We start from the raw sequence: 13,875 nt of genomic DNA, 5'->3' as shown, positions 1-13,875 counted from the left end.
GATACAAATTATGAACAACAAATATGCATCTATCAACAAGTGAATCTAAGAATCAAGTGAATAAATAATCTGATGAACAGAATGAACTGTTGATTATAATAGAATCAGGGACATAGAAAGGGAATGGACTGACTATTCTTAGGGGGGAAAGGGGTGTGGGAGATGTGGGAAGAGACTGGACAAAAATCGTGTACCTATGGATGAGGACAGTGGGTGGGGAGTGAGGGCGGAGGGTGGGGCGGGAACTGGGAGGAGGGGAGTTATGGGGGGGAAAAAAGAGGAACAAATGTAATAATCTGAACAATAAAGATTTAATTAAAAAAAAAAAAAAAAAAAAAAAAAAGTTTTATAAAACACCTGAAAGACATAGTTATTGGAAAAAAAACCACAAAGTTCATTCTGTAAGTGCATCACTTATAAGCTCCACTCATAAATAAAAAATTACTACAATGCTTTTAAGTTAAAGCATATCATATTTCAGATGGTGATATATAATGAATTGCTGTTTTTCATTTCTTGTGATCAATGTCTGAATCCTTTCCCACTAAATTATAGGTGGAATCATAATGTAAAGTATGTAGCACTGTAAACAAATCAATTGCAATTGATACAATGGTTATAACTAAGAATTGTATGTAAAAGAATTTTCTGTACTACTCAATGAGGAATTTAAGGAAAAGCTTTGAGTCTTAAAGTCAGTCACACTGTACACAGGCTCAATAGAAAGTTGGACAGCCATCTAGGGAATCCATCAAAGGTAGCCAATCTCGCAAGTTCTTATGGGGTCACAAAGGGATTTTGCTTCTGATCAGTTTGGCTGTACTCATCTCACTCCTATGTTTTTTCTAGACCATGGTTATCTCTAACAGATGACCTGCTTTCCTAACCTAATCCAGGCATTCAAAGGAAGAATATGGTCATCATTATTCAGCAATGATTTAGAAATTTGCCTTTTAATCATCAATTATCAGGCTAACTGGCCTTATATTAGTCATATTCAAAGGTTTCCACTTGTAACTTATGCCATATATATAGCATATACATACATATTAGAGAAATATACATACATACATATATATTGAACACGCCTGGGTTTTCATTTCCTGAAATATTTAATTCCTTTAATCAGTTCCAATAAACAGTCCATGTTTGAACAGACCAGGTCATAGATTACAAGTCTATGTTTGGTCCACAGTGGTTGGCCAGGACTACTGGTTCATTTCTTGTGATCAATGTCTGCATATATTGAGAAATATATGCGGGTATAAAGAGAAACTTTGAGGGACAAGAATGAACTGCGAAATCAGTAGGTAGCAAGTACTCAGGAGAGAAGGCAGTGACATTTAAGGAAGCTATACCAAAAAAACGGGGTTAGGTATACCTATATCACAGTATTTTTTGTCCACAGGTCTGTGGCAGTTCGAGAGAGAATGTCTTCCGTTTGAGGTTGAGTAGTTTATTGTTTAGGAAAGTACAATGTAGAACACAGCTGATAGTAGATTCTCCAAACTTCTGATACTACCTACGATGCTCGGAATTTACTACCTCTTGGTACCCCCAGAGCGTTTATTAGTCAAGGAGAACACGACCCGGTACCTTCTCACAGTGTCGCTCCCGCTTCCCGCAAGGCGCACCCCAGGGACCGCCGGCCCGGGTTCCTCCAGGAGCGCGCGGCGCGCGGCACGACCGGAGGACAGGCTCCCACACTAGCGGCCTCCGCGAGATCAGCGGGCGGCGGCGGCGGCGGCCGTGCGCGCCCACGTCCCGCGCGAGCACGCGCCTCCGGGTCGGAGGCCGGCAGCGCGCGTCCCCGAGAGCCCGCGGGGAGAGCTCGGCCACCGCCGCGCGCGCGCCCGCCCGCCCGCCCGGCCTCAGAATGAATGGAAAGTTCAATCTCGCGCGCTCGGCGCGGGCAGCCAATGACGCAGCCGGCAGCGGCGGCGGGCAGGTGTGCGCGTGTCGCCGCCTGACGCAGGGCGCGAGTCGAGCTGCCGGGTGTCGCCGCCGCTCCCCGCGGCCCCCAGCCGGCCCGGCCCCCTCCTCCCCACGCCCCGCCACCCGTCGGGCTGCGGCGGTGGAGCGGCGGCGACCGCGGGTTCCGCGTGCGGCAGCCGAACGCCGCCCGCCCTCCGCGCCGCGTCCCCTCGCGGCTCACAATGTGCTGACCCTCCCGGCTCCGCCGCGCGCACTCCGGACTCCGGCGGCCGCGCTCCCTCTGGAAGGGACACACTGCAGGCCCCTTCCTCCGTCCCGTCCCGTCCCCCCGGACTGAACACCACACGCGTCATCACACCCCGTTCCCCGCTCACACCCGGGCTAGCGGGCGACCATGAGGCCCTGGAGGTAAGCAGCGCGCCCAGCGGCCGTGCGAGCGCGAGGGCGGCCGGGTGTGCGCGCCGGAGCGACGCGGCTCGCGGCCCGGCCTGGCACGTGAGCAACGTCGAGGGGTGCTCGGTGCCGAGGAGCAGGCAGAAAGGAAGGGGCGCGCCCCGGAGCGGGGGGCGAGGGCCAGGTGCGGAGGGGACAGGTCTCGCGGCTAGTGGCCGTGCGGACGCTGGACCCGGTCCGCCCTTCGCCGGCCCTGATTTATTGCCCGCGAGTTGTCGCCGAGATGCAGGCGGTCGATGTACTTCCGGGTTCACACCTTTCTCACCCCGCTCCGCGCCGCTGAGTCAGCGCCTGGTGCGGGCGAGGCACGGTCTGCGCGGCGGCCGGCGGGCTGCGAGCGAGAGGGCCGGGCCGGGCAGCGCAGCCGGCGACCGGGGCGATGGTGAGGCGGGCCGGGGTCCCGGCGGCGGGGTCGCGCGGCCCGTGCGCGCTGCTCGCACCCGCGGGCCCGCGTCGCCAGGGGGCGTCCGCACCTGTCCTGCCCGCATTCCGCGAGCCGAGCTGCTTTGTAGCCGGCAGGCGTCGGGGATCCTTTTTGCTGCGGAGTCGGTGATGCACATTCATGAATTAAAATTAAGGATTTGCGGAGAACGAAGGAAAACGTACTTGGATTTAGGTTGCTTTTGAAAAAGGAAGCCACCGAAGAAGCAGCGATGCCTTTGCAAGAGCGTTAACTACTGACTGCAACAGGGGATGCGGGTGCATGACGAGGATTTGTACTCCAAAAACTTTTTTTTTTTAATTGCACGTTGGTAAATATTAAGTGCTCTCAAGTAATACCTTGCAGTATGTATTTAATGTCCTCATTGCGGAAATTGCTTAAATGTAAGTAATAGTAAGTCCGCCATTTTGAATTGTTTCATGTAACAGACAAATCTTAGGCTCCTGTGTTTCCTTTAGTTCCTTTCTGTTCTTTCTCTGAATTTGTTTTCATCCATAGGTGTGTTTTTGTTGTTCTTGTTGTTGTTGTTTTTCAGGTTACTAGGTATTGTTACTGTTCACAAAACTAAATTATCCAGTGAGGGTTTTTATCCAATTGTTAATACAAAGGGAAAATAAATTATGTTCGTGTTTATTTTTATTTCTTGGTCACAACTACTGTGCAACTTACAATTACACATGCTAGTACTAGAAAATTTACAACATTGTTGGCAAACTAGGATTGAAAGCGTCTTCGCCCTGATGAAAAAATTCTCGTGTCATTTTTGTGCCCGTTTATAGTTAGCTAGGTGGTAATGCAAAAACGCTTTTTTAAAATGCATCTGTTCGTAAGTCAGATGTTTAAGTTCAAGAATAATTTATAAAACCTCACAATTGGATTTTATAAAAGATTTTGGGAAAACTTTAAAATCGAATTTTTGGAATTTATGCCAGTTACTGTAATTTTGAAAATGCAAATTTGATTGTTATAAGATTTATGCCATGTTGGGGGTTTCTTTGGCTTTGGTTTTGCGCAGATTTGGTAGAGTAGTCATAAATTAACAGAATTGTAATAATCAGTATTTCATTTAGATTAATTATTAGACTCTTGTCCATTTGGGGGACAATTCTTGCTTCCCAAATACTTTATCTCGGAATGTATGAAAAAGAACAATCCAGTATGTCTAAATTTCCTAAAGAGCTTTAGAAATTAAACTGACACAGGCCTCTTTCTAGTACTTGGAGGTGAGGTGAAGATACTACAAAGAAAAAATTGCTTCATTTGACTTTGCCATTTTACAAATAGGATCAACTAATCATTGCTTGATAATCAAATGTCAAGAATTTAAGGATCTGAATAAATTTGTAAATTTATTTGTAATAAATTTGTAATTAATTATTAGAACTATTTATAGCTATTTTTAATAGATCTGGAACCAAATGATTCAAAGATCAATTCTCATTAATCCTTGTCAAATTGTAGTGTCTTATAATATGTCTATGCCAAACTTCTTTCAGAAACAATGAAAAATTTATTGTGAAATTAATCAGCACTTAAATAATTCTGGGTTATGGGGAAGGTACTGTCAACTGTACTTCTTTGTAAGTGAAGGAGATTGAATTTTAATATGGGAATGCTTAAAGTTAGTCCAGAACGACTTATTTTAAAGTATGTTGCACATGTAAATTCTTTAAAAAACCACCAGAATTTTAGTAAATTTAGTGGATTTAAGGGTTTGTTTGTTTTTACCCATTTATTCTGAAGAAAAGAAGATTAAACAGATCTTACCTGTCTGATATTTGATAATGTTTGGTATCTGATCATGTCATTTATTTTTTGTATTTGAAATACTGCTATCATAATTAACCAAGCATGATTAAGGGGGAAAATAAGTTATTAAATAAAACATGCATAACAGCTGTCAGGTATAGCACTGATGTCTCTTTAAAATAATTGAAATGTTATTTATAACTTCCAAATTTGGGGACTGTAAATGATCTTTAAACATTTAATCTAGAGTTGAATAGATTAAAAAAAGAAAGTGGACATTCAAAGATGAATCCGTTTAGAAGTAATTAAAACTGTTGAGTATAAAAGGAACATTAGAAATTTTTGGTCAGTTAAAGAATTTTTTATTTGGTAATTTTTAGAAGAATCTTATTTTCTTTTAAAATAGTATAGCCCATAAGTGCCCAAAGTTTTTATATTTAAATGCTTTAGAACCTGTATCTGATTTTCTTGCCTTCTAAAGTGACATTTTCTTTACAAATAAGTATTGTTTTCAGTGAACCACAAGGTAAAGAAGAATTTCTAGCTTGCCAAGCAAAACAGTGACAATTTTTTACATTAAAAATTAAGATTTATTTATATGAACAAATCTAGGAATATATGAAATATAGAATCACATTGATTTGAGAAACTTGACCACAATATACAGACTTGGCTTTATCTGACAGTGACTCTATGATGTCGCTGACCATAGTGCTGAACCAAGACAGCCATATTGGTCACTGCTAAATCTGACTGAAAACCATACAGAAATTGTAGAGGTTCAAGTAACATCATCACTGTAAGAAATATACACATATATTTCATATATACTTTTTAATGTATTCTTTTTACCTAGCTGAATTGAATTCAATTAGAAATTGTGATAGAGAAATATCCCTGACTGTATAACATTGATTTTGAAGACTGTCAGTTTAATCAATGAGGTCGATACTAGAGATTTTCTCATTGAAAGCTGCTACTTGCAGAGGAAGACAAGATTTGGAAACCAACTTAAGCAACTAATGAGTTCTTACAAAAAGCAAAATTTTAGTTGATACACACGGTAAGGTTGAGTATGAATTTGATATTTGCAATTTTTTGACATTATAGTTGTCTTGACTTAGTACTTTGGGGAAATTTTCTATTGTTTGAAGCAGGACAAACACCAGGCTGTCACTACTTACAATATTACTGAATTGAACACTGCTATGAAACCATTATAGAAATTACCTGCAAAAGAATTCTATAATACATTTAATATCTCAGTAAAAAGTGCTATTTTAGAAATAGAACTTTGACATTATTTTCCTAAAAATAGAATGGGTTGATATGCAGGATCATCAAATTAAGGGTCAAAGGTGACCAACCAGGACAAAGGGCATGCAGCTCATTTTCAAGTAATCAGTTTCCAGTTTTGTCATGGCTGAACAAAAGCTTAATTATATAGAAAAAAGGACATAGTGTTGTATGACCAGTTGTAATGGTGGAAAAACATGTTTTAAATTTTCTAGATACTTTTAGTATTTCTCTTACAGATAGTGGAAATGCAAGAGCCAAGTGCTTTTATATTTTCAAACATTTCTTTTACATTTTTTCAAACTCTACAAAAACATTTCAACTAACATATTCTATACTGTATAAGTTAAAAACAGACTTTTCATAGATTAAAATTTTAGAAAACCTGTTAATTATGCTCTATTTTTTTTTTGCATTAACCTCTTGGTATAAACTCTGCTAATTAATGTCCCATTGTTTTTATTTAATATTATATTTATTACACCATTAGATTACAGGCAGTGACATAAGGTGAGCAGTCTTTAAAACATCTCTTGATCTTTATTACATGGAGGTGTTCAAGTTTAATTGGAATCGTTTTTTTCCCCCCACCATACCAAGAAATTACGTTAAAGTTTCTATCTTTAAAGTTATGGTGGGCCTTCAAAATATGTGATTAGCTTTTTAAGCAGGAATTTTGCCATTATTTTGGCTCTTTAATTTAAAACCAATATTTTGTTATTTAATTTAAAGTGACCTTATCAATGATTCAGCTGTGAGCTTTATTTTATGAAACTGTTTAATACTGTGGGAAATACAAACTATTTGCCTTAATTGAACCAACTGTGCTATAGCTCATCTGTGTTACAACTTTCACATTTAAGTTAAAGAATTGTTCTTACCAGTTAACTATTGTGCCATACTCAGTACCTTTAAACAATCTAGACAATATGCCAATTGACTTAATTAATATTTATTGAAGTTTATTTTCTAGAATAAATTATTTTCTACTACACTTACTTGAAGAGTATTCTAGATCTGCCAGGATCTTATGTGAAACCAATAAAATTTCACTTTGAAAGTGGTTGAGAAAGTTAAATTCATCTCTGTAATTTAGCAATATTAGAGATATTAGCCTCTAATTTAAGGTTAACTGTTTATATGTTATAAATAATGAAAAATAAATAATAAATAATGAAAACTAAATTATATAATATAATTTAATTCATAATTATAAAAATATAGTTTTGAAATATTTTTCTTAAGCAATATAAATTTTTCATTCTCTCAAGAAAATGTTCAAAATATTTCACCAAATGTGAAGTTTCCTGTCTTAACACTCCAGTATGTATGATTTTTCAATTATATAAAATCCCATGTAAATATCTTTAAAGTAGATCATTTTTAAAAAATTGTCTGTACCTGTATATATTTAAAGGTACAGTATTTCCAGTTATAGGTAAAATTACAGTAGAATGTTCATTTGAATTACACAATTTATCCTGATTGTGCTTATGCAGAATTTGAATTGTCTGTTGGCTAATTCAAAAAAAGTAATTAGAGTGAAGGGTTTTAATACATAGTAAACATTTCTTTAGAGGACAGTGTAAGGGGGGTGGGGGAAAGAGATTAATCAAAGATCTTATATGCATATATGCATTACCTATGGACACAGACAATAGGGATGTGAAGGCCTGGGGTGGGGTGGGAACAGGGTGGAAGGGGGTAATGGGGGGAAAAAGGGAGACATCTGTAATACTCTCAACAAAGACTAAAATAAACATTAATTTCAATATTGAACTTCAACATTTAATATTTTATTTAACATGTTGATGTTATAGTAATCTAAATAAGTATTATGCTTTAGGTTTTGATTTGGTGTTTGTATAGGATGTTTGCTCTATGATTTTAAATAGTCATTTTACCCCAATTATTCTTCTAGGAAGGAAAAGTTACATTGGTGTTTACTTTTTAGATAATGTATTTACTTCAATCATAATTAAGGCATATTGTAAATAGACTATAATTGTTGTTATAAACCATAAAGTGAATGTTTTTGTGGTAAACTAGAATGTATTTTATACTTACATTATTTTAGAAAATACTGATAATGAGAGACAAAAAAATTGTTTTCTATAGTATTTTTTAAATGTTGAGAAATTATAGTGATGAGAATAAGTAATGAAATAATTTTCCGTTTATATTGGTAAATATTCTTGATTACTAAATCATTTTTTGAGAATTTAAAGTAACTTGTATATTAATATTAGGAAAACTAACATGATGTAAATGGAATTGAAATAAAGTTCTGAGTAATATGTTATAGTAGTGTTTTTACTTATTACTCAATTTTGTGGACTCAACAGCTTAATTGGCAATTTTTTTAAAAAAAGTAATGTATATTGTGTAGTCGTAACCATTATCCTTTATATTGAATAGTTACAATAGTGGATTACAACAATATGTCAAGTACTTGAGAAAAATATTGTTATATATTTTAGTAGTAAGTATGAAGTCTAAGAGTGTTTGTAATAGATAGTGTTCATCAGTTAGGCAATTTTATAACAGTAAGTACATATATTTTAAATAAAATTCTTGAAATCACATTATATGCATATGTTTTGTATTTATAATAGTGAAACGATTAAATACCTAGCACATTCTCTTTTTTAAAAGATAATTTTTAAGAAAATGTTATATACAAATTCATTTATTTCATAGAAAGCTATTCTACAGATGGTTTAGCCAGGTTCAAAAACACATTAACTACTTATTGATTCATTTAAAAAATGTGTATTAAACACCAAAGAATGCCAGGATTAAAATGATGGGCTAAATCTATACAACCCCTGCCAACATAGAGCATAGAATCCATGTGGGAGAGACAACACTTTCCTGGGCTTATTATAGTCAATTGCAGTGCAGTATTAAATGGTAAAAGCAGTGTACTCAGTGTGTAACAATAAGAAAAATAGATTGAAGTGGAGGTAAAATGATGAATAGGTATTATTCCAGTGAAGGGTCAGAGAAGTATATTCAATCTAGCCTATCACAATTTTAATTAAATTTTTGTTTTTTAATATTTACTCCAAAGTATAATATTAAATAAATACAGCCATGTATAAAACTACAAATAGCTGGTTTTTTATTATTCATCCATTTAAGGAATTATTTTAATTGTTATTTCATTTTAAATAGTCACCTATAATAAGAATATGAACATTTAATAGTATAAATATTCTATGTAACATTTACCTACCTCATTCTTATTATAATTGTTCAGTAAATATTGGATGGAGTATAATATTCATATTTAAACTTAATTCTTTACTAACTTTTGTTCTTGAAAAATTTTATAACATTAACATCAGTGAAATATGTCAATTTCTGTGATATAATTCCATCTTTTCCTTTGAAAGGGGATATTCAAACTATAAATAACAACAATAAAAAAACACTATCATATCTAAGTTTGGACAGTGAAAAATGTGAACATCTTTATCATTCAAAATGATTGCCTTTTTTTAAACCCAGAAAGCTCATAGTTAGACCTCTTAAATAACATTATGCCATTTGATTTTTACTTTTAAAGCTACCATTTATAGTAATTTATTATCTGAATTAGTTAAAAAATTTTATCGAACTCTATTGATTGCTTTTCTACATCTTTAGAATATGTTGGTTTGAACTTTTCTGTAAATATAAGTAGAGAAAATTAAGCATGGGCCGTGGGCTATTAGAATAGAAAAAAACATGACCTATGGTTTTGCAGAAATTATGTGTAGTATTTAGATAAAGCCCTACATAAACTTAGTGTGCAAAATAAAACTTAATATAGCCTTAATGTGAAGGAAAGCTCTATTTTAAATGTTATAATGAATTTTGTTAATATTAGGGTCTGTCATCATCTGTCTTTTGGTTGTAAACACAGGATTTAATGTAGAGTTTCATGTCCTGTTGATCACATTCTTCCTCTATTCAAATTTTACTCAGTGGGATTGTCATCCTTTATAAGAAGAATCTTGGGTCAACATTCAGAATAACTCTGAACTTGGAAAAGCCTCCATTTGGTGTGTTTTTTTAAAATTTTAATGCTTACCTGAGGATATGTTTATTGATTTTAGAGAAAGAGGAATGGAGAGAAACATCGATGTGAGAGAGGAAACATCGACTGGTTACCTCCTGTCCATGCCCTGACTGGGGATGGAACCTGCAATTTTTTGGTGCATGGGATGATGCTCCATCCAAACTGAGCCACACCTACCAGGGCAACATTTAGTTTTGAGAAGAAAATTAAATTGCAACTTAAATAACTTACACATATTGGCTTATTTTGTGAGAGTTGATATAGTAGATATAGCATGTAAAACTTAGTTAAGGGAACAAAGACAACCCTTAGTTAAGGTGAGTGGATACATGTTCAAACAGATCTATTTTCCAAACTTTAATAACTAACCTGAGGATAAAAATGATAATTCAGTGGCTTTCAGGAGTTTCTCATCTAATTGCTATACTCCATCACTGAGTAAAGTCTTTTTTGCAAGTTTTATTGTGTTGTGACATCTGCTAGCAGATATATTAGATATTTCAGAAACTTCATATTTTTTTAAACAAAAACTTGCTTTTTAAAATCTGGGTTAATGTGTATTAGATACTTTAATTAAATATACTTAATGATTAAATGAATTACTACTAAAGTAATTTTTTCCCAAAGGATATGTGAATGTAACAGCAAGAGACCTAATATCAATGTTGTAGTACCACAATTAGATTCTCATGATTTATCTTCTATCTAAAGCATATCTGAAGAGAATAGACAAATAAGTCCATTAAGAAGCACAATATTGTAGGTTAGCTTGATTCTTAACTGTTAATAAAAAATGGGATTCTTGCCCAGTGGCTCAGTGTTTGAGCATCATGAACCAGGAGCTCTGGGTTGGATTCCTGGTCAGGGAACATGCCCGGGTTGCAGGCTAGATCCACAGTAGGGGGCGTGCAGGAGGCAGTGGATCAATGATTTTCTCTCATGCATGTTTCTCTCTCTCTCTTCCTCTCTCTCCTTTTCTCTCTGAAATCAATAAAAATATATTTTTTAAATGGGATTCTTGAATTACAATGTAATATGAAATATTTTTAAAATGTAATTGCATTGTTGATGAAATCGGGATATTTGACATCTTAATGGTCTTGTTTAAAATGTTAATTTTAAGCCAGTGTCCTTTAATAGTAATGAAAGGCAAGTTTATGCCAATTGGTTATCTTTCTAATATTGCTAGGTGAGTCTTAAATTTGACTTCACAGAGTCAAAACGTAGGCATTTTATTGCTTTCTAATGAGCCATTAAGCTGATGAAGAGGCAATTGAATAGGCAATTAATGTAGTTCTAACTTGAGCTTTCTGGTTTTAGGTTTTTCAGAAGACGATGAGGTCATTCAACCAGTTTTCATCAGCCCCAGGTTAGTCTCTTTTTTTTCTTTTCTTCAAATAAATAATTTACTTAAGTTTAAGAAGATCACTAGCGGCATATAAGAAACTTGACAGCCTTCAGAAATTCACTTTGGCAAGATGGGTACCATATCCCACTGTACTCCAGCTAACTCTGTCCTATAAACTGATATTCCCACCAGAATGCTTGGATGAAATCTCCTAATTAACTCCTTTTCCTCCTGATTTTAGCAGCATTGGATTTTGTGATTTTTTTTCATAACTCAGGCAAAATAGATATTTATATGCTTATGTAGCTGAATGAAGGTTATTTGTAGTTTGTTCATTTTCAAAACACCCATAGGCTGAATTAATTTAAAGATAGAGAGTTGGTACTGTTTTCAAATAAGTTACCATAATATAAATAGCACATTTTTCAGAGAATCAGGGAATTTCACTAGTCTAGGAAAGCCTCCATTTATTTTGATTTTCATGAACTTGTATCATATTTGTTCCTTATTATACTGCAATAATGAGGCATTTGAACTTTTAATACTTTAAGCCTGAACTTCTTTTTGTATATATTTTTTCATTTATTTAGGTGTTCTATAAACCTAGATTTTGGGTACATAACTATTTTCTGAAAACTTAACTATTTTTGGCTCTGATGAATTTAATATCTTGGCTCTATTGACTGATATTACTATGAAAATACATTTAAAAGCTATGCTATAACAAAGTGTCTGATCATTAAATAATACAAGTAAAAAGATGTTATTCTGTTATTAGCTTATCAAATTTAAGATTGTAGGTAGCAAGAGGAAAAGAGTAGGGATCAAAAAGTTTAATGAGGAAACCACTGCTAGGCATTGCCATTTGACAAACACTTTCCTTTTTTCTAGAGTGAATCCTTTGACATGGAGATGATGCTCTAATGAGTATCATGAAAAAGAAGATTCTGAAAAGTTGCTACAATATTTTAATTTACCAACTAGTTTCTGATAACTGTAGATTGTGGTTTTTCTGTGGGGGCAAACTGGAGACAGTCCAGATAACCTTTTTCTTTTCTGTTGGGAAATAATGTTAACACCAATGTGTTAAGTGACTGCAATAAAGTTTCATGTCTGTGTTTCCTTGTGATTAAAAAGGGGTTGTTTGGGAGAGGATCCACTTTCACCAAAAAGAATGGCTATTGCCAGGGATTACATTTAAGCTGAAATACTTGAACATCAACTGGTCCAGTCTCTCCTCACTTTGCAAATGAAGTAACTGAGGCCAGAGAATCTTAGTGATTAGCAAGGTCAGCAAGTGGGACCAGAACTTTGGCTTCCAGTTTCTGGCTGGATGTTCTTTCTCCACAGATTTGCTTCCCACACAGGCATCTTTAAAACCTGATTTCTTCCCACTCCCCTCATCTTTTATTCCCCTACTGTTCTTTTCCTTCCCATGTTCCATACACCTGACCCCTTCTCCCAAATAAAGCCAAAGTGGAAATATTAAAATAAATACCTGGAAAACAGTCCACTCTCTTATTTCATTTATTTCTTTTGATGAGATTAAGTTATAATCAACTTTCACTCATTGCCTTGGAGGGGAAAGAATACATGTTTACATTCTTTAGTGTCATTTATAGACAGAATATTTACTGCAAAAATATGTTTAAATTATGAAACATACACGTTCAACTGGTGCAGGTGAAAAATACTGGCTCATTTTTCATATAAAACATGAAGCTGCCTTTGTGCTATTCTGGGCAAAATAATGGAGAGCTAATTACAAAATGATTTTTCTAACCTATTTCTGTCCTCATTAAAATCATTTAAGAAAAAAATGTTTATTTTTCCTTTTTATTGGGGGAGTGTGGTAATAGAACAGGATTTTCTTTTTCTATTTCAGTTGTTTCAAGGAAACTTTCTACAAAATGGATGCTCCTAAAATAACGTCCTTTTTCTGAATTAATTTTATTGCTATAAATACTGAAACATACCTGGTCAAAAAGAAGGAAACATTTGCAAGTGTTTGTTTTTTGAAGTGTGAAAGCAATTTGGAAAATTTAAAGTATGTGCTAATAGTTTCCTGTATTTCCATAATTTTATTTAATTATACCTAGGGAAATGTGTTAAGATATTTAAGAAAAAAAATTTAAAGAGATTTACAACTGTGTCAAAATTCTCAAGTGGGAAAAATTGTGTTAAAATCCAGAGAATTTTCCTTCCAGATAAGGAAATTAAATAACGGAATTTTGCTTTTTGAAAACAAAAAACATAATGCCCCCATATTCTGAAGTGCCTTTATTATAAGATCAAGGCACCCAGCGGAGTACTCTTTCATTTGATTCCGTATTGTAAGAATTTTAAGAAAGTTATTTGCTTAGTAGTTCGCTGAAACCTCAATGGGAAGGAGGGATCGGGAACAGTTTGCCCGATGTGCAACTTTTGAGCTGGAAACCACAATCTTCAAGGCCAGAGAGCAGGTTCCCTAAAATCGCCCCTGGCCGCCCCCTTGCCGGACGAGGGCTTTTTCTGACCCTCCAAAGGCGCAGGGCGCTGTTTTCGTGGCTGCCCTAAAGTACCGGCGCCAGGAGTCTGAAGACCTTT

At 35.8% G+C, this 13,875-nt stretch overlaps 1 protein-coding gene across 1 annotated transcript; it reads left to right on the top strand.

The window, feature by feature from the left end:
* Positions 1 to 1,527: 1,527 nt before the first annotated feature.
* On the top strand, positions 1,528 to 12,407 carry LOC132236677 (nascent polypeptide-associated complex subunit alpha, muscle-specific form-like). Its single transcript, XM_059699761.1, has 4 exons — positions 1,528 to 1,592; positions 1,929 to 2,343; positions 11,262 to 11,310; positions 12,181 to 12,407. Exons 1-4 carry the CDS (start codon positions 1,528 to 1,530, stop codon positions 12,183 to 12,185), a joined length of 534 nt encoding a protein of 177 aa, XP_059555744.1. The 3' UTR covers positions 12,186 to 12,407.
* Positions 12,408 to 13,875: the final 1,468 nt, after the last annotated feature.

Source organism: Myotis daubentonii, chromosome 6, assembly GCF_963259705.1.
Source record: "Myotis daubentonii chromosome 6, mMyoDau2.1, whole genome shotgun sequence".
In the NCBI taxonomy this organism is placed as follows: Eukaryota; Metazoa; Chordata; class Mammalia; order Chiroptera; family Vespertilionidae; genus Myotis; species Myotis daubentonii.
This window is presented reverse-complemented; position numbering and strand designations above follow the sequence as displayed.

Coding starts and splice junctions, on each gene's coding strand:
- LOC132236677 (XM_059699761.1), top strand. CDS start 1,528: ATGCTCGGAATTTACTACCTCTTGGTACCCCCAGAGCGTTTATTAGTC. Junction 1,593..1,928: donor GTCAAGGAGAACACGACCCG/GTACCTTCTCAC, acceptor CCAATGACGCAG/CCGGCAGCGGCGGCGGGCAG. Junction 2,344..11,261: donor GCGACCATGAGGCCCTGGAG/GTAAGCAGCGCG, acceptor TTCTGGTTTTAG/GTTTTTCAGAAGACGATGAG.